This window comes from Humulus lupulus, chromosome 9 (assembly GCF_963169125.1).
Source record: "Humulus lupulus chromosome 9, drHumLupu1.1, whole genome shotgun sequence".
Lineage (NCBI taxonomy): Eukaryota > Viridiplantae > Streptophyta > Magnoliopsida > Rosales > Cannabaceae > Humulus > Humulus lupulus.
The window spans coordinates 96,373,473-96,395,620 of NC_084801.1; the positions used below are offsets into that span (position 1 = coordinate 96,373,473).

General features: G+C 37.4%; 1 protein-coding gene across 4 annotated transcripts in view; it reads right to left on the reverse strand.

The window, feature by feature from the left end:
• The window catches only part of LOC133800774 (DNA polymerase eta), a 64,749-nt gene that overhangs the window by 39,746 nt on the left and 2,855 nt on the right, over positions 1 to 22,148 (reverse strand). For 2 of the 4 annotated variants that reach the window (XM_062238832.1, XM_062238828.1), the window contains exons 2-8: positions 18,343 to 18,463; positions 18,146 to 18,257; positions 17,895 to 18,065; positions 17,388 to 17,552; positions 17,162 to 17,265; positions 13,989 to 14,108; positions 13,425 to 13,548 (exon numbers count right to left, since the gene is read on the reverse strand). In XM_062238832.1, the coding sequence (XP_062094816.1) occupies positions 13,425 to 13,548; positions 13,989 to 14,108; positions 17,162 to 17,265; positions 17,388 to 17,552; positions 17,895 to 18,065; positions 18,146 to 18,257; positions 18,343 to 18,463 (917 nt within the window). The other 2 variants (XM_062238831.1, XM_062238829.1) reach the window with 2 other exon arrangements.

Genomic DNA, 22,148 nt, shown 5'->3' on the forward strand with positions numbered 1-22,148 from the left:
AAATCCTCTTGAATCACCTTTTTGAAATAGATGCACGTGCTTGCCATCCCTCTACAATTAATATATAAGTCTGACTTTAATCTATTAAATATTCTCCTTAATGGCAGGCATGAGTTACGTGAAGCAACGGTAACCTCATTAATGGTGATCGTGTATGGCGCCGACCCTCTCCTTTCTGTCTGCAACTTCCGATCAGCCATGGCTACCATGGCGCCGCCTTCCCTCTCCTTCACTACCCCACGCGTCTCTTCGTACTCAGCGTTGGTCCCCTGCTGCTTCTCCGAACAACCTCCTTCATCAGGACCCGAGCCACACCCAGACTTCCTGGTCGTTTTCCTCACCCAGAATTTGCGGACCGGAAAAAGCTTCTTCCCTCGAGCTTTAACCAGACACAAGGACAACTGATTGCCGTCATACGGCAAAGAGATGAAGCTTGGAATAAAACCCAAAGCATCCCCCTTCACATTAATATAGGCACAAAAAAGATTCTTCCTTTCCAAAGTGTGCTTGTCTATAGCTAATAGCCCTCCACAGAGTGAGCCGATCACCTTGAAAACATGGTGGTTCCATATATTCAACGGAATACCTTCAATACCAATCCAATCATGTTTACAAGAAATTTTCCTGTTCTCCATTTGATTCCTCCAACTCCATTTTGCAAAGGAGACTGCAGTCAATTCAGGAATAGTAACCGAGCCAGTAGATATCAGCCTTTCCTTCTCTCTCTTGTTTGCACACCAGATTAGAGCCCTGTCGTCTGAGAAATACGAAACACATAACTTTTTCCCCCACCATCTTTGGACTCCCTCCTGAACAGCCGACCAAGGGCACCGACTATCCCTTCTGAACATGAAAACAGCCAAACTCCATTCGAAACAGGCCTCATCCCCTGTTAACAGAGAGTGGCAATCCTTAAATAACACATTATCCGGTTTGACTGCCCCTTCCTTCTCATCCATGACCACCTCCTTGGGGTTTCCTTTAACTATAGAAGCCCAAGAGACTTTTCCATCCACCTTCCTTCCGAGATCTCCTTGTGAATCAAAGCCCTTCTTCTTAACCAAGTGTCTCAGGCAATCCTCTAGTCCTTTCCATCCCAAAGTCCTCCTCCGGAATGATGATCGAATTGAAAGCACTATTTTTGAGTACGAAAATCTTCAAAAAAATTCCTCTAACGTTTTGAAAACATTCCAGCCACACCCTCATGGAATAATCCCTGAAAGTTCTCCTCTGGTGCACCCTAAGGTCAGCTCTAGCCTCGATCAACCACACTACTTCTAACAGCCACCTAGAAGCGTCTAAAGATAATGAAATCTCATAACCTGATAGTCTTGTCCTCTCACAGATCCTTACTGAGCCACCATCCTTAGAAAGGGTCAGCATGAACACCTTGAAGGCTGTACGAAAGCTCCAATACCTCTGACCAGAATACCCGATGGGACCCCCCGAACCAGAATTTTGTCCAACTCCAGTGGGAAAATGGACATATTTCTTCCCATAACCAGTGGGGTTATGGTGCGCAATAGACATGGACATACACTCTCTCTCTCACTACACTCTCACATCTAGTATCCAAAGAAATTAGTCATTGCTTGTCGGTGTTTTACCAAACTCAAAGAAATCAAGCAAGGTAATCACACTGTAACCCAATATATTTCAGACTTACGAGACCTGTGGCAGGAACTAGATTTGTATCTGATTACCATAGCATTGTGTTCTAACTGCACCACACTCCAGCGGCAACAGTTAGAAAAGGAAAGAGCCTTTGAGTTTCTTACTGGGTTGAACAGTAATCTTGATGAAGTTAGGGGTCATTTGGCTAGTCGCTCTCCATTTCCTGACACTGAAAAAGCTTTCTCTGAGGTCAGAAGTGAAGAAGCACGTCGTCGCGTCATGCTCACTACTCCAGAATTGCAGCCCCTAGAAAGCTCGCCAGTTGTCTCAAAGTCAGGACCACCACCTACCAAATCAAATCCTGACCCTTGATCTAATCGTAAGGGTGACCGACCTTGGTGTGATCAATGTCAACATCATGGTCACATTCGCTCCACTTGTTGGGAAATTCATGGCAAGCCACCAAACTGGACTCCTTGTCGTCAAAATGATAGAAAGGCCTACCAAACTCAGACTGAGAGCAGCACTAATCAGAGTGTCACTGCTACTCCTTCCTTCAGTAAGGAACAACTCGAACATTTATACACGCTCCTCAATCAATCCTCCATGAAACCCAAGTCTGGTCCCGAGTCTCATAGTTCCTCAGTTGCACACTCTGGTAATTTCTCTTCCACTTTCCAAACATCATGGATCATCAATTCAAGAGCAACTGACCACATGACACGTTTATCTCATTTATTTGATTCTCTTTCTCCATGTTCTACTACAACGAGTGTCAAGATTGCAGATGGCCCTTACTCACCTATTGCAGAAATTGGCCTCATTATATTGTCTACTGATTGACTTCTTAAATCAATACTCTATGTTCCTTGATTAAAGTGCAATTTAATCTTTGTTCACAAATTAACATCTGATAATCGCTGCCTTGCTAAATTTGTGCCAAATTCTTGTCAATTTTAGAAACTATCATCAAGAAGGATGATTGGCAGTGCAAGGATTCTTGATGTATTTTATTACTTTCAAAATCCAACAAAAGAGCAACCTTTTTTGCATTGTTTGACTTCAAGTTCTATTTCTCATTCTGTTTTTTATTCAAATTCTCGAACAATTATGTTATGGCATTATCAGCTTGGACACCCAATTTTTTTATATTTAAAACAATTGTTTCCTTTTTTGCATATCAATAAAAAGGTTGCTGATTTTCAATGTGATATTTGTCAATTTGCTAAATATACTCGTGTTTCGTTTCCTCACAAAATGTATATACCATCCAGCTCGTTCTCTATTATTCACAGTGACCTATGGTGACCCTCAAAAGTCACTACCTCTCATGGTAAGCGTTGGTTTATTACATTCATTGATGATCACACATGAATCACTTAGGTCTATTTGCTTAGCCATAAATCCAAAACTTGTCAAGTCTTTCAAAATTTCCACAAAACGATCCAAACACAGTTCCAAACATCTATTCGCACTCTTCGTATCGACAATGGTATTGAATACTTCAATACCACCCTCAGTCCCTATCTTCTCCAAAATGGGATTGTTCATCAAAACTCGTGTGGATACTCCACAACAGAATGGGGTAGCAGAAAGGAAAAATCGTCATCTCTTAGAAGTAGCCCGTGCCATTATGTTCAGAATGCATATTCCAAAATATCTTTGAGGTGTGCTATCCTTACCGCTGCCTATCTTATTAATCGTCTCCCCGATAGGCCTCTTCAGATCAGGACACCATATCTTGTTCTTCAATCTCTCTATCCACATATTTCTACTAATACTCTGTCAGTCAAAGTTTTTGGCTGCACTGCCTTTGTACTCATTCACTCCAACACAGGAGTAAACTTGATCCTAGAGCCATAAAGACAGTTTTATCGTTGCTACTATCCCTTAACCAAAAAATCATACATCTCTCGTGATGTAACTTTCTTCGAAGAGTCTCCATATTTCACTCTCACCTCGCTTCAGGAGGAGCATAGTCATCACGAGCAAGAAGCTCAGTGGTCGTGGGGTTTAGAATTACCCCTAGAAACTCCATTTCCTTTGGAGTCAGAAATTGATCAATCCTCTAAATTGATCGATCCTTCAGAGTCAGAAATTGATCAATCCTCTAAAGAAATCTTGGAACTAGAAATACTTCCTCAAGATCAAAACGTGTAGAAAGAACTTCGGGTGTATTCTAGAAGAGAGAAATAAACAAGTTACGAATCCTCATCACAGTCAAGAGCCCGATCCGGTGATAGAACCACTTCCCTCAAATGATCCAAGTACTCTTCCCTCAAAAACTCGAACAGATCTTGACATTCCTATTGCATTAAGAAAAGGAACTAGATCTTGCACTCAACACCCTATTTCAAAATTTCTCTTATTCTAAATTATCGTCTCCATTTAAAGCTTTTACCTCTAGTCTATCAGATGTGATTCCCAGAAACATCAATGAAGCAATTGCTTCTCCCTAATGGAAGACAGCTGTCCTTGAAGAGATAAAAGCACTCGAACAAAATGAAACTTGGAACTTAGTAGAGTTACCACCAGACAAGAAAGTAATAGGGTGCAAATGGGTGTTTACAGTAAAATATAATGCAAATGGATCTATTGAGAGGTACAAAGCTCAGTTAGTTGCCAAGGGTTTTACTGAGACTTATGGAATTGACTACACCGAAACATTCGCTCCAGTCGCGAAACTCAATACCATCAGAGTTTTACTCTCGTTAGAAGTCAACTTGAATTGGGACTTGCATCAACTTGATGTAAAAACTGCGTTCTTGAACGGTGAGCTGGAAGAAGTGTACATGAGTCAGCCTTCTGGTTTTGAAGAATCTCCCAATACAACCAAAATGTGTAAGCTAAACAAATCTCTTTATGGTCTGAAACAATCTCCGCAAGCTTGGTTCAATCAGTTCTTGAAAGCTGTCAAGGGACATCAAACACTCAGAAAAAAGGAAAATGTAAGTATTGATCGTGTATGTGGATGGCATTATAGTCACTGGCAACCATTCTGAAGAGATGATTCTGATCAAAGAAATGTTGGCAAAAGAATTCGAAGTTAAGGATCTCGGTGCACTTGAGTATTTTCTGGGTATAGAATTTGCTAGAAGCAAAAGAGGTATTAATAAATCTCAAAGAAAATGCACTTTTGATCTCTTAAAAGAGACGAGAATGCTTGGCAGTAAGCCTAGCAAAACACCAATTGAGCTTGGAGACAAGAGGAGAATGTTTGAAGGAAGTCCAGTTGACAAAGGAAGGTACTAGCAGCTAGTAGGGAAACTTATCTGCCTCACATAGCAGACCTGATATTGCGTTTGCGGTAAGTCTGGTTAATCAATATATGCATGAACCATGTCAAGGACATCTCAGTGTAGTATACAGAATTCTGAGGTATCTCAAGCAAACACCAGGAAAAGGCCTTCTATTCAGAAAGACAACCGAGAGGAAGGTTGAAGTATTCACAAATGCAGACTGGCTGGGTCAATTGATGATAGAAAGTCTACATCTGGGCATTGTATAGTTGTATGGGATAATGTGGTAATATGGCGAAGTAAAAAACAAATAGTGGTTGCAAGAAGTAGCGTAGAAGCAGAGTATAGAGCCATGGCTGGCCCATGGAGTGTGCAAAGCAATATGGATCAAATGCCTATTAGGGGAATTGAAGATTGAGTATGAAACTCCCATTCAGCTTTTACTGTGATAATCAGTCTACCATCAGTATTGCACATAACCCTATACATCATGACATAACTAAAGATGTGAAAGTGGATCATCACTTTATTAAAGAAAAGATTGATAAGAGGAATTGTCAGCATTAGATATGTTCATAGCTGACATTCTCAGAAAGGGGTTATCCAAGCGAGTATTTGATTTCCTATGGATCAACAGCTGGTTGACATTCTCACAAAGAAGTTATCCGAGCGAGTATTTGATTTCCTAGCAAACAAGCTTGGACTCATCAATATCTACAGTCCAGCTTGAGGGGTAGTGTTGACAGCCAAGAAATCAAATCCTCTTGATTTGTTTTTCCAGTTCAGTTTCCTATTTTATAGGAATACCATTTATTGTATTCATTCTACATTAAAGGGGATTGATATGAAAACCCTATATATGTGTAGAATTATGTAAATATCTTGTATTTATTTGGTATCAATTCTTTAGGGAAAACGAATTATCTTATTTCCTAATATATTGTATATTCCTGATTTTTAGGAGATTAGTTGACCTAGGTTAATTGTATAGCTTAGCCTATAGTTTTCTGATGTAATCTGCCTATTAATAGGCAATTCTCTTTGATGAATAAAATATCAATTATTCAAAAAACTACATGGTATCAGAGCGGGGTGGTTTTAATCGCAATATTTTTTTTTTCCTTCTCTTTCTTTTCTGCCCTAATCGCACCAGCCTCTTTCCACTCATTCTTTCTCTAAATCGTACCAGCCCTTCTCCTCTGTTCATCTTTTCACGCATCACTTTCACCATGGCTACTGGAAAAGAAAGCCTAAACTCAGATGCATCCTCCTATCCATCAACCCTCTCTAATCCACATGCATCAATCGGTTCTTCATCTCACAGTAATGATGTTGTTTCTTTGGTCACCAGCCACAAGTTCAATGGCCATAACTATCTTCAATGGTCACAGTCTGTAATGATGTATATCGGTGGAAAGGGGAAGGAGGAATATCTCACAGGGGAGATTGAGACTCCAAAATCAGATGATCCAAAGTATAAAACTTGGAAAATAGATAATCACATGATCAAGTCCTGGCTGGTTAGTTCAATGAATAATGATATAGGAGAAAACTTTCTTTTATATTCGACAGCCAAGGAACTTTGGGACGCTGTCAAAGATTCTTATTCTCATTCTGATAATACATCAGAATTATTTGAGATTGAAGCCGCTCTTTACGATCTCCGCCAAGAAGATACTACAGTCACACAATATTTTAACACTCTTGCTCATTTTTGGCATCAATTGGACCTATTTGAAACCTATTCTTGGAAGTGTGCAGATGATACTACTCTATACCGGAGTATTGTAGAGAAAAGGAGAACTTTCAAATTTCTTCATGGTCTCAATAAGGATCATGAGTATCAAGCCACTTCCGACAGTCAAAGAAGCATTCTCTGAGGTTTGACATGAAGAAAGCAGAAAGAAGGTCATGATGGGCGCTTCTCCTCTTCCATCTACTCAAGAGTCATCTGCTCTTGCTGCAAGAGGACAGCAGAAGGGTCGACCATGGTGCGATCATTGTCGTAAACCTGGGCATTTCAAAGAAACATGCTGGAAACTTCATGGAAAACCTGCTGATTGGAAGCCGAAATCATGGAAAGACAAAGAGAGTCACGGGAATGTCGCTGCCATTTTAAATACTGCTGCTGCTGAAGGAAAATGGGACACATCTGATTCATCACCGTTCACTAAAGCACAGTTAGAGGCACTTCAGAAACTCCTAAGTCAGTCACACATCGCTGCAAAGCCGAATACTACACCTGGTACAGGGCTGTTGGCCATGAAAGGTAACCATTCAGTAGCTTTTATTGTCAATAAAACAACTACTAACCCTTGGATTCTTGATTCGGGAGCATCAGATCATATGACAGGAGATGCAAATATTTTTTCTGAATTTCACACAAGTCCAGAGCATCATACAGTGAAAATTGCAGATGGCACATCCTCTAAAGTTGGGGGTTCTGGTTCAGTCAACATAAATCAGAACCTAACTCTCACTTCTGTTCTCTATGTGCCTAAACTGGATTGTAATTTACTGTCTATTAGTAAATTTACTCGTGACCTAAACTTTGTGACTAAGTTTTACTCAAATTTGTGTGTTTCAGGAATTGGATTCGGGGAAGATGATTGGCAGTGCTAAGATGTGTTCTGGGCTCTATATCCTACAAGATGACACTCCATCCGTTAGAACAACTCAGAAATTCAGTTTGTTTTCTTTAAATAATCAGTCTATTTCAACTAAAGATAGTGATATTATGTTGTGGCACTATCGTCTTGGTCATCCGAATTTTCTATATTTGTCAAAAATGTTTCCCTCCTTATTTATTAATAAAAATCCAAACTCTTTTTGTTGTGAAATCTGTCAATTTGCGAAACACACTCGAAATACCTATTCTAGAATACCATATAAATCTTCCAAACATTTTTCATTGATCCATAGCGATGTGTGGGGTCCTTCATGTGTAAACAATATAACTGGACAAAAATGGTTTGTATCTTTTATCGATGATCATACTAGATTAACTTGGGTGTTTCTCATAAAATCAAAATCAGAAGTAAGTGAAATTTTTAAAAATTTTCATTCTATGATTCAAACTCAATTTCTTACTAAAATTCAAATCCTCAAGACCGACAATGCCAAAGATTTCTTCAATTCTATTCTCGGTCCTTACCTCACACAACAAGGTATTCTACACTTAACCTCTTGTGTTGATACTCCTCAACAAAATGGGGTTGCTGAACGGAAAAATAGACATCACTTAGAAGTTGCTCACTCTCTCATGTTTTCTACTCAAGTTCCCAAATATTTCTGGGGAGAAGCGGTTCTTACAGCCACCTATTTAATCAACCGAATGCCATCCCGGTACTTAACTTTCAAACTCCATGTCAACAGTTTTGCAATCATTCCCTCATACGAAATTCATTAGTCTTCTTAATTCTAAGATCTTTGGTTGCACAGCCTTTGTTCATCTTCATTCTCAAAATCGTAGTAAGCTAGACCCTAAATCTATCAAATGTATTTTTCTTGGTTATTCCTCTCATCAAAAGGGTTATAAATGTTATTCGCCTATAACTCGGAAAATGTATAACACTACGGATATCACATTTTTTGAAAATCATGCTTACTACAAATCTGAGATTCAGGGGGAGAATGCAGGTGAATCTCATCTTTGGGACACTATTCCGAGTATTAATAATACTTCATCTCCGAGTATTCACCATGAGGATTCTTCCAACTCTCAATTCATAGAACATCAAGTTTCATCTTCCCCTAAATCCATAGGTTCCCAAATCATTGAAAACTCTCCAGGTCCATCCATGGCTATTGCACCTTGTCAAGAACCAGAAATTCGTGTCTATACGAGAAGAAAAAAATCTGGTAAAGATATAAAGCACACAACACATCTGGAGGACCACCATGCATCGGAACCGGATCCTCATTCTCCAGAAACTCATTCAGGTTTAAGTAATTCTAACCATGATAATGTTGTTCAAATAAATGATGATTTAGATTTGCCGATTGCATTGAGAAAGGGAGTTCGTGCATGTACAGAACATCCTATTGGCAATTTTGTATCTTACAAAACATTATCACCATCCTATCAGGCGTTTGTCTCTGTTATTGATAATATACAGATTCCTCACACAATTCAAGAGGCTCTGACTGATTCTCGATGGAAAGAAGCTGTGGAAAATGAGATTAGTGCTTTGGTGAAAAACAGTACTTGGACAATCACAAGTCTACCACCTGGGAAGAGATCCGTGGGTTGCAAGTGGGTCTTTAACGTTAAACACAAAGCAGATGGGAGCATTGAGAGGTTTAAAGCTCGCCTTGTTGCTAAAGGCTTCACTCAGTCCTACGGAATCGATTATCAAGAAACGTTTGCGCCTGTTGCCAAGCTTAACACTGTACGTGTACTGTTATCCCTTGCTACAAATAAAGATTGGCCCCTACACCAACTTGATGTGAAAAATGCATTCCTGAACGGTGACCTTGAAGAAGAAGTTTATATGGACATTCCGCCAGGCTTCGAGAACTCTTCCAATCAGGACAAAGTGCGCAAACTCAAGAAATCTTTGTATGGTCTTAAACAATCTCCACGAGCATGGTTTGGCAGATTCACTTAAGCAATCATTCAGAATGGGTATACTCAATGTCAAGCAGATCACACTTTGTTTGTTAGATTCTCGTCAGATAAAAGGATAGCTATCCTAATTGTCTATGTGGATGACATAATACTTACAGGTGACTACAAGGAGGAGATGGAGAGATTGAAAGATTTCTTATCTAAGGAATTCGAGATTAAAGATCTTGGGTATCTTAGATATTTTCTTGGCATGGAAATTGCTCGATCAAGACATGGCATATTTGTTTCTCAACGTAAGTACGTTCTAGACTTACTGAAGGAAACAGGAATGCTTGGATGCAAACCTGCCTCAACCCCAATGGACTCCAACAAGAAAGTGGGTTCAGGAAAAAACATGACACCAGCAGACAGGGGGAGATATCAAAGGTTAGTTGGACGCCTGATCTACCTATCTCATACTAGACCTGACATTGGTTTTTCAGTTAGTGTTGTCAGTCAATACATGAACAATCCTACTGAAGAACACATGGAAGATGTTACTAGAATCTTAAGATACCTCAAGATGAATCCTGGGAAAGGTCTTCTATTCAAGAAAAGTGATAGCAGAGAGATCAAAGTCTACACTGATGCAGACTAGGCAGGAAACGTAACAGACAGGAGGAGTACTTCAGGATACTGTTCTTATGTTTGGGGTAATCTAGTGACTTGGAAAAGTAAGAAACAATCAGTGGTTTCCAGAAGTTCAGCTGAAGCAGAATTTAGAGCTCTTGCTCTAGGTGTTTGTGAAGGGATTTGGCTAAAAAGATTATTGAGTGAACTAAGACTATTTGCAAGTGAGTCCATAAAAATGCTTTGCGATAATCAGGCTGCTATTAGTATTGCTAAAAATCCTGTTCATCATGACAGGACAAAACATATTGAGATAGATCGACACTTCATCATTGAGAAGATTGAGAGTGCCATAGTTCAAACTATCTATACTCCATCAAGACTTCAAACAGCCGATGTTCTTACCAAAGCCCTTCCTAGAATTGTCTTTGATGAATTAGTGTGCAAGCTGGGAATGTTTGATATACATAACCCAGCTTGAGGGGGAGTGTAGAATTATGTAAATATCTTGTATTTATTTGGTATCAATTCTTTAAGGAAAACGAATTATCTTATTTCCTAATATATTGTATATTCCTGATTTTTAGGAGATTAGTTGACCTAGGTTAATTGTATAGCTTAGCCTATAGTTTTCTGATGTAATCTGCCTATTAATAGGCAATTCTCTTTGATGAATAAAATATCAATTATTCAAAAAACTACAATATGTCCTGCTTTAGGTTGTAAAATATACACAGAAAAAGAATTCAGAAATTATTTCCTCATTTTTTATGGTCATCATCCACAAATCACCCCTACTTGAGAAGAGATAAAGCTGTAAATTTAAAAATTAAAAGTTATATTATTTTTCAAGAAATAAAATTACACTCAAGCTGGTAAACGGCAGAAACACAATAGAGCAGCAGCTAGAAATGGTGGGAAATTATTATTATTATTATTATTATTATTAGTATTATTATTCAAAGGAAATACAAAGTACTCCAGGTGAGCAGTAGCTAGAAATGGTGGGAAATTATTATTATTATTATTCAAAGGAAATACAAAGTACTCCAGGTGTTCGAGAGACACCTGGACACTCCCACGAGCTCAGCTCATACAAAATTATTCAATAAACCTCCAAACTCTACAAACTGACCACATATCGAACCTTCTATTTCCTCCTCTATCATTCTAACAAAAATTACTCATGATACCCTCCAATCACCATAAAAACCATTACTCTCATTTCCCAACTTGTTAGCTCCACAAACAGATCACCCATTGCACAAACAAATCAACCATCCATCGTCACAAAAGATCACAAATGTGTCTAAGGAAAACCACACTGACTCCATTTACAATCAACATAAGAGTCCACATACAGCGTCTATTAACAAATATTCTCCAAAAGAAATTATTGAGTGCTTAATGGTAATAGGCAGCAAATTAAGTGCTTAACGTTGATGGGCAGCAAGCATAATTTCTGCTGTGCTGCCTCTACAAGCAATTAATTTTTTAACTTTATAGAGAATTCACAACAGACTGTAAAGTTAACCATTTTTCAGAGGTCAAGCATATAAAACAAACTGGAACCACATATATCTCTGCAAAGTTACAGGTAAATGCTTCATTATTATAATGCTCTGCTGAAGTGAAGCTCAGAAACAAAGGATAAAAATAAAATTATGAAGCAGTTGTTGTGTTAGAATATACTGCTCCCTAACTTTTATTTTTGGAAAAGAGACAAAGGTCAAATGTCTTAGACTGACCTCCTCCCAAATTTATTACGGAGTATACTGCTCCCTAACAACCATAAATATCACACTATACATAATTCTTTAGTAAAATAAAAATATCCTAAGTATAACAATTTGCAATTATTCTTTTGTCTTTCGCTTAAATTAAATTGTTATTTTCTCTATGCACTTTGTTGTGCACCAAAATAAGCGTCGATTCAATCATTCGGCTAGGGGGTACAGCTGACAGATAAACACATGGAGAAAGCAGGCGAGCAGAATATCTAGCTAACTTCGATGTAAGTAGATCGAATTAAGACTTGACAGTGCGCCATGCAGATAGTCTCTAGATCGCCTCTCAGGACAATAACCTAGTTCGAGACATGTAATGGTTAGGTCGCCTTCCAGATATGTTGAACTTGATCCGAACTACAGTCCATTCACTCTTCGATCTCCAACTAGAGGAATATGTTCAAATCGTGGAAACCTAATCATGACGCATAGTGAAGGATCCCGAAAGACTTGGAGGTTCCTTTTACACTCATTAATGCCCGGGCTGTATTACATATTTATTGACCAAGATAACGGAAGTATTTTCCATAGGCAATCATATCCCTATGTAAATGGGAATTATCTTGATTGATTGTTTACCATATTTATACACGCGGTTACCCAAATCTGTCCAAGAATATTCACTATAAATATCAGGGATAATGGACAAGAAAAGGGACTGCTTTTTTATGATACAGAACCTCTGCAGAAATTGTAAGAGACAAATAATATTGTCTCGTGGACTAGGTGGATTTTTAACCACTAAACCACGTAAAAGTATTGAGTGAGAAATTGTTCATCTAGTTAATTACGGTTTAGAAAAGAGCACTAATATCTTTGTTATCGGATTTCTTAATTTATTGTTGGCGAAAAACTACGTCAACACACTTAAAAATCTTAGTGAGTTTAAATCTTCATAAAAATACAATTATAAGAGTTGAAATTTATCACAAAGAGCTTGTTGGTTCAGCTTTTGCTGAATTAATAAATGATCCAATGATAGACCCCAAATAGGATCCTCAAATCAATAGCACGGACAGTAGATAAGGATAGAGAGAAAACATGGAAAATTAGACAGATCTGGAAATTATCATTGAATGAACAAAAAGATAAGCTAGTACTAGAACAATGAGATATTCAAGAGACCTCAACTCTCCCTTAGAACAAAGTTCACACAAAACCACAATCCACATGACCCCTAATTCACTTCTTATATTAAATATATATACTAGTAACTAACAGTAACTAAAATCATCCCAACTAACTTAGCAAAACAACCTATGCCAACTAATCCACTAATCATCAAAAAAAAAAAAAAAAAAAAAACTAATCCACTAATCATCACTTGAATACCCATCTACCCCACTGCTACCATTATTCTATCAATTCCCCAGTTTTACCAGCCTTGGTGGGTGCCTATCATCCAAATATTTACATATTGATTCTTTAGTGCTAAGACTCCCTAAAATACCCGGAATAGCTGTCGAGGATCTATTATTGACTATCAGAACAGCACTTGATGCCCACATGCAGATTCTAATAATTATGTCATGTCAAAAAGGATAACACCATAAAGCTAACATATGCTCCTCTAGACACTTATCTGTCTGGGACAATATTACTAACAGAAGCAAATGTCTTTAGAGCTCGAGGTCCAGCAAATGACTTCCCAGATCCATGGCTCTTAGGAAGAAGGCGTCCCTGAACTTCTTCTCCACTGACTCCTCTTGCAATATTCCATAACCAAGTACTGCCATTTGTTTAATATAAAGATTAATATCAACATTATAAATCGCTACACAAATATGTAAATGGGAAACTAATGCTGTAATGGTTAGATGATGACACAAAGAAAACGGAAAAAAAAGTTACCTAGGAAAAGTTGAATAGACTAAGCCTTAATCAGGGTTTCAGTGATTAAAATGTAATATATCAGCAATAAGCTTCAGGGCATAAGAGAAATGGAAAAGAAGCCAAGTATAATTTAAAATAATAATAATAATACCAAAGAAAGTCCAGAAAAGGCAAAACAAAAACAAAACAAAACCTTAAGTTGGGACCCTGCTTGGCCATTGTATGGAAGTAATTTTGCACACAGTACAGAAGAATGTAGCACATGTAACAATATGACCACTTATAAAATTTATACCCAAAATAACTAGAGAAAATTGTTAAAAAATAAATAGTCACCCAGTGTTCACGCCATAATGTTCTTGCAGCTTTTCCTCTGGAAACTGCAATAAATCTCCAACTGTTTTTACACCCAGGTCACTTTGTAAGGAACTCCCCAGCTTACCTCCAAGCTGTTTCCTGTGAAAAATAAAATTATAACAATAATAATAAAATTATCCAACAATATATGCATTCATGATAGGATAACTTTAAAATCAAGTAACATGTGTTCCAAGAAGAATATAACATCCACAGATACTCTAAGATCAATTTTTTCACCATTGTACTTCGAGCAACTAACCCAATACAAAATTATGGGCACCACATTCACATAAACAAAATTACTATTTACTACAAGCAATATAATAAACTAAAACTGAAAAATACAAATTTGTTTGTATAATGGAACAAATTTAATGGGAAAGAAAGAGAAAAAACAAAAAAAAATACAAATCAAATGTTTGGTTTAAGTTTTCAAAAGTCATTGTTATAAGAATGGCTTGATTACTTAATATCCTTAGGCATAGGTGGTTCAGGGCTTGTGTGTATTTATCGATAATTGTCAAGGGTACAGAAGAAATTATGTAGTTCATTTGAATGGAAAGGGAATCAAAGTTAGGCTCCTCCCCAAGGATTGAGATTCCCTTTTGTGAGTTTGAACAATTCTCTACATATTTTTATTAATTAGCCAAAGGCTGAATAAATAGATACAGATACTAACAAACTAAGCACAAATATAGGAACTGACTAATAACAACATAGCCTCTATCCTGATATTCAAGCTGTAAATTCTAAATACACGGTAGACTAATTCAAAATTTTAATTACAGCTTTCTACACTCCCCTCAAGTTGGAGCATAAATATCATACATGCCCAACTTGCTTACAAGAAACTCAAAAACAGGCCTAAACAATCCTTTAGTCAAAATATCAGCAGTTCGTTCTTTGGTAGTGACGAACGGAGTGCAAATAATCCCAGCTTCCAGTTTCTCTTATATAAAGTGTCGATCAATCTTGATGTGCTTCGTTCGGTCAAGTTGTACCGGATTTTGTGCAATACTGATTGCGGCCTTATTGTCAAAGAACAATTTGAGCGGCAACTCAGCGTCTTTCTTCAGATCTTCAAGAACACGTTTTATCCATAACAACTTGCAAATTTCGTTTGCCATGGATCTAAACTCGGCCTCTGCACTACTACTTGCTACAACGTTTTGCTTCTTACTCCTCCAAGTTACAAGATTTCCCCAGACATATGTGCAGTAGCCTGAAGTTGATTTTCTATCACACAACCCTGCCCAATCTGCGTTTGTAAATGCCTCTACTGACCTGCTGTCACTTTTATTGAAAAATAACCCCTTTCCTGGACAACTCTTTAGATATCTAAGTATCCTAACTGTTTGCGATTTCCTAAGGGCAGAGAATAAAAAAATTGCAATCTCTAGGGTGAGGGGATGGTCTCTGATACCATGTGCAAAATAGCCTCTAATAGTTTATTATTTGAGAGCTATGCCATTTAAATAGGCACGGTACAACCTAAAGAGATATTTGGTATTGAATACATAATATTCTGGAGTAATTACAATAAAATCAAATCAGCTAATTACAATTAAATCAGCCTAACAAAAATCTAAGAAAGAAAATATACAAATTGGTTTCACATTCTATGTAACTAATATCTCTAACAAATATTTAAATAATATTAGCTAATAAAAAAAACAATATTTCTACAACAAATATCACACCAGAGAGATTGAGGGTTTATATTGACAAATAGGGATGGGAATAAGTGTTCAAGGTACACAAAATTTGGATGATCTGGACGGTAATGCCATAATGTGATTGTACTAATTTTATTGGACTGGTTTACTGATGTAAGAGATTGACACTAAGAGAGAGACGACAATGATTTCCATGGTTAGACTCGGGGATTCTGATTTTTAGAAGATACAAGCCCTTACTAAACTCAGTCTGGCCAATCATCATCCCTGATTCCACATCCTGAAAAACACAAAAATTAGTAGCAAACTTAGCTTCACAATTAAGATCTCCATTCAATTTGCTCACTGAGATTAAATTACAATCAAGTTTGGGAACGTATAGAACAGAATTTAAAACAAGACTTGATGAGATTGTCATGGGCTCAATTCCATCTATTCTCGAACATGAGCCATCTGCTATGCGGATAGTGCTATCTTTGGAGCATTTGCTAAGAAATGAAAATTAGTGATCTATCACTTGTCATGTGGTTTGAACCACCAAAATCCACAATCCAATGGGTATGAGGGGTTTGAATAACCTGGAGTGCATGATTGTTGCTTTCTTATGCAACTAAAGAGAAATATTGTGAAGAGCTTTGTGCTGCCATAGAGAAATACCAACGAAGACGAGGCAAAGGAGCACAAATGAGTGGTGCGCCGGAAACGAGGAATACGCCTAAAAAAGAGGTCGTCGGAGGCAGTCACGCGCCTACATGCACCAACGCATGGCGTAGCTGGCACAGGATGACGAAGGCGTGTGGGGCTCACACGCAGCTTTGCTTGGCACCAGAGTTTGGGGGTCCACTGATCGGAAGCTGGGCAATCTCCCTGGGCTAGAGGTGAGAATAGAATAACACTCAAATATGGTTTTCTAAGATTGAACCTCAAGAATATCAAACCCTAAATTTTTAAGAGAGGGCTGAAGAAAAATTGAAAAATAAATCCAAATTTTGAGCTTCTATTGCTCTGATACCAAGAAGAAAATGGTATGAGAGATTATTTTTATTTCTGTATTCTCTATCTTATACAACATAGAACTAGGTTATATATACAACAAACAACTAAGACCCTTCATATTCAAATAATAAATACAATAAATAGGAATTCCTAGACTAGGAAGCTGAAACAACAATTGGAAACATAAATTCTTTGCTTTCAACATCTTACAACCAATTACTAGCTTGATTTCCTACAAAATCAAATCCCATTGATTTGGGTTACCCGTTATTAGTTAGTTTCCTATTCTATAGGAATTCCATTTATTGTATATATTCTGTATTAAAGAGGGACTGAAACAAAAACCCTCTATATATTCATAGCATTTGGATGTGAATTCTACACATAAATAAAAAATATACTTTCTTCTTACAAATTCTATAGAATAAATCAGATCTAAATAAAGAACTTGAATTATTTATGTAAATCAAAGCTCACATTTTCTTTATTGGCAAGGAATCAAGCAATCCTTTCACAGATGATAATGGCACAACAGTTTGTTGTGCAGGTTTGTTCATACAACTTGCTAGCTTGGCCAAGATCTGCAACAAAACATATGCAAGCTTATAAAAAAAAAATAGTCCAATTCATCAAGAAAACTATTTTTGTACAATCTGAACTCAACAAAGAATACAGAAAAACTGAGAATCACTTCGCTTTCCACCTTATTATGAGCAATGCCAGCCGAACAAGTAAATTTTGTCTCCTTCAAAACTTGCATTCTAACCTCGGCAACAATGATAGCCCCACAAGCTAATAGTTTATCACGATGATCAGCGTTTTTCCTGCACAGCCACTCTCTTACGTTTTCCTTGTCATCGATTCCTCTCTGTAGTCAAAACAATTTTAACATAACACACTGCTCAGAAATATTGAGTAAGTTCAAAACCAAACAGGGTCAAGTCTTAATAAAATCTAACTAATAGTATAACTAAAAAAGTTGAAGCCCATTTATATAGTGTCATTGGAGTTTTCAAATTAAAAAATATATATATACTTTAGAAATCTCATTACAACATAGCTTTCAGAGTAGATCAATTTTTCATTGGCTGAATTTAGAATGAACAATTAGTTTTTTCTCCCCTAAAGGATTATAGATTGATAGTAAATGATAAAAAAAAGACTTAAATTATCCTAGTACTAATTTAAAAGACAATTTTTTTTACTAAACCTCATTAGTAAGCCCCAAAATATGCGACTTAAGAGTTTCATCATCAACTGGTTCAAAAATTTCTGGAGGAGCTTCTGCTAACATTTTTTCTGCTGCATCAGTAAGATCAAGATACACTTCATCAATTGACGCCCTCTCACATCGACCAGTCCTTGCAAGAATAGAAACCACCTGAAAATGTACATGTTAAATTCTCTACAAGAATTATCAGTAGTACATAATTGAAGACATTAATTTCAAATTCCATAGACCTCTGAACCAGCAGTACGGTATGTATTCAAGTCAGCTTTACCACGTGCTACAGGGACTTGGACCAGCTGAATTTCTGGGCATACTTCTTTTGCTTCATGACCTCGCATTGAACTGAAAAGTATATCTTAATCATAATTTAGAGAGACCTGTTTATTATGCAAAATCCCTTAAATGTGGACTAAAAAAATCACCATACCGCTTCACACCATATGTGCGGGCCTCATAGCTAACAGCAATTAAAGCCCCACCTTTCCATTCATTATATTGTACCACAGCTGTAGGCAAACCCCGTAAGTACGGCAGTTTTCGCTGCTCCACTGCAAAATAATCACATTATATAAGGAGTTTCTGAAAGAAAGAGTAAAAAAAAAAATATACAGGGGAAAATCATTAATAATTTGGCACCACATTCATGGATATTTCCACCGTACCAACAAAAAAAAACAGTTGCACGTACCATGGTATGATATAACATAGCTATTTCATTTCTATATATATATAGTATATATTGAGTATGGTATTAGTTTAGACTAGGAAATCAAGTATCTAAAAAAAAAATTGGTAATCCAAAAATCAAACTAGGAAGATAAAAAAGTGTCCAACAATAGGTTTTCATTCAAGCACTTGAGAAACAACAACCAGCTGACAAAAATAATTTGCATATTCTAACAATTCAATTACTTCCATTTTCTGACAAAAGAAGAAATCCAACTAAAGTATATAGCAAGCCTACAGCATGCTGCAATAGGTTACCAGGTTCTAATCCCCAAACCAAACTTTGGAGCAAAATTTGAACATTTCCTTCTAATTAAGAGATGACAACTAAAGCTCTCAACTTCATTAATTCTGTTAAAGTTTTTTTTTTAAAAAAAAAAACAAACCTGAGTAAAGTAATAAACATTTGGATTTACATTTCCTATGTGTCAAGTTTTTAAAACACACGTTCAACCAATATAATTATTTTCATGCCATGAGCAGTGTGTTAAGTTAGATTCCCCTTAAAGTTCTATCAAATAGAACACTATCTCATTGTTTTGTTCAACTACTTTCTAATATGTTTGTTAACAGTCAGAAAATAAAAAACGGAAATCAAAACATTACCAAAGGATGGTTCAGTTTCCTAGTCTATAAGAATTCCCTTTTATTGTATTTATGTTGTATTAATGATGGTTTGATATGTAAAACTGTATATAAGTCCAATTTCTAGGCTGTAAATTAACACAGAAAAAAAGAAAACATTTCTTCTCCTCACCATTTTATATGATATCAGAGCCGTAAGGCTTTCTTCTTCTCGACAATTTTTTTTCTGTCCAGCTCCGGTTGTCCTCTTCTGCGCTGGTAGCTTCTGTTCAGCAGGCGCAGTTCTCCTCAGCAGTCTCCAGGCGCAGCTCTCCTCGGCAGTCTCCAGGCGCAGCTCTCCTCGGCAGTCTCCAGGCACTACTCTCAGCAATACACTCCGGCGTGGCCAGTCCATCGCACGACCTCCGGCGGTTGCCTGAAGTTCTCGGCCAGTCCAGTCTCCAGTCGGCCAGACCAGTCTCCAGCCCGGCCTTCAGTCTGCCAGTCCGTAGCCTCGGTTGGGTTTTTTTCTTCAAAAAAAAAAGGCACAAATTGTCTTGGTCCGTGTGAGCCTTGGCCACTTGACACACAAACTGCCAAAAATCCACTTGCCTGCCCTTGCCACGTATCAACATGTCAGGCAGTGAAGAGGTCTCCTCTCAAACTAGTAAGCCTAACTCAATTCCAGCCCAAAGTCAGTCATTTGGCTCCATTTATAGTTATTGGCTCCATTTATAGTTATGATACCAACTCTCTCCACATCACGGCCCACAAACTTGATGGTAGGAACTATTTACAATGGGCACAGTCAGTAAAATTAGTCATTTGTGGATGTAGAAAACTCGGATATCTCACCGGTGACCTTCCTGCCCCTCCACTGACTGACTCAACCTACAAGGTATGGCAGGCTGAGAATTCAATTGTCCTTGCATGGCTTATTAATTCAATGGATCCAATAATCAGTCACATGTATTTATTTTTTAAAACTGCTAAGAAAGTATGGGATGCTGCTAAAAAGATGTACTCTGATCTTGAGAATGCCTCTCAGATTTTTGAAATTCGTACCAAACTCAAAGAAATCAAGCAAGGTAATCACACTGTTACCCAAAACTTTTCAGACTTACAAGACTTGTGGCAGAAACTCGATTTATATTTGGATACCACTCCTTTGTATGCTACCTGCACCACTCTTCAGCACCAACAATTAGAAAAAGAACGGGTCTTTGAATTTCTTACTGGGTTGAACAGTAATCTTGATGAAGTTCGGGGTCGTTTGGTGAGTCGTTCTCCATTAGGTTGGTTTAATGGTAATTGGCTGGTTTGACTTTATTGTAATTACTCCAGAATATTAGGTATCAATACCAAATATCTCTATAAGTTGTACCGTGCCTATTTAAATGGCATAGCTCTCAAATAATAAAAAATGAGAGGTTATTTTCCACAATATCATCAACATAAACAATTAAAGTTGCAACCATTCCACTATCAGAGAGTCGAGTGAATAAAGTATGATCGGATTGTGCCTGTGTATAGCCTTGTTTCTTCACCACTTGAGTGAATCTTTCAAACCAAGTTCGTGGTGACTGTTTCAAGCCATAAAGTGCATTTTCCAACCTGCAAACCTTACCTCCAAATTCATGTTCAAAACCAGGTGATGGAAGCATATATACCTCTTCTTCCAATCTTCCATTTAAGAAAGCATTCTTTACATCAAACTATCTCAGGGGCCAATCTAAATTAGCTGCAATAGACAATGAAATTCGAACAGTGTTAAGCTTGGCTACTGGTGCAAATGTCTCAGTGTAATCAATACCATAGGTTTGTGTAAACCCCTTGGCCACCAGTCGAGCTTTGTGCCTCTCTAGAGTGCCATCTCCATTAAACTTGGGTGTCAAAACCCACTTACAGCTGACTGCTGAAGCCCTTGGGAAGATCTTCAAGTCTCCATGTCTGATTTTTCTCCAAAGCACTCATCTCCTCGAGTACAGCCTTCTTCCACTCCGGAACATTTAGAGCTTCCTGTATACTATTATTTGAGAAAAGTAAAGCACGACTTATCTCAAGGAGATGCCTATTTTTTCTCTTGGCAATGTCGATTTGTTGAGGAGTATCGTTACAAGAACTCTGTTGCACAATTCCTTTTTCTGCAAAGAAAGTACCTAAAACTTGCAAAATATTCACATCCATTATCACTTCGTCAAACTTGAATACTCGTCTGAAATTGTTTTTGAATCATGTTATAGAAATTTTTTAGAACACTTTCAACTTCCGATTTTTCTTTTAGCAAATAAACCCATGTTACCCTAGTATGATCATCAGGTAATAAACCAGTGTTTACCATTGCAAGTAGAGACCTTGGATGGTCCCCAAAGATCACTGTGCATCAATGCAAAAGGCTTCGAAGGTGTATAAGCACGTGGAGGATATGTACTCTGATGGTGCTTAGACAAAACACATTTCACATTGAAAAGAAAAGAGATTTTTATTGCGAAATATAACTGGAAATAAATGTTTTAAATAATGAAAAATTGCATGTCCTAGTCGAAAAATGCCATAAATAAATCTCATCATCTGCAAAATCAAATGCAGCTTGCAGGCAAGAACATTCTTGAGTCTCTTTATGTAGAATCAGTCGTATGATTTCCCTAGTCATAGGCTGATTAGTTAAGTCTTTAGTCAGGTCCTATTAGTTAGGGAGTTAGTTCCTATTTTATTTATTGTAAATACAGTATAAATATCAGATGTAATCTATTCATTAAAGATATAATAAAAATATAGAATTTTCTCCCGTAAATGTTCCCTCATCTAAAATGTAAAGACCACCACACTCCCTAGCATTGCCAATCATCGTCCCCAAGGTCAGATTCTGAAGAAAAAAAAACAAGTAAAAAAATTGTGCAGTACAATTTAGAGTGAGTTAGTTTACTAATCGAATGAGATTGC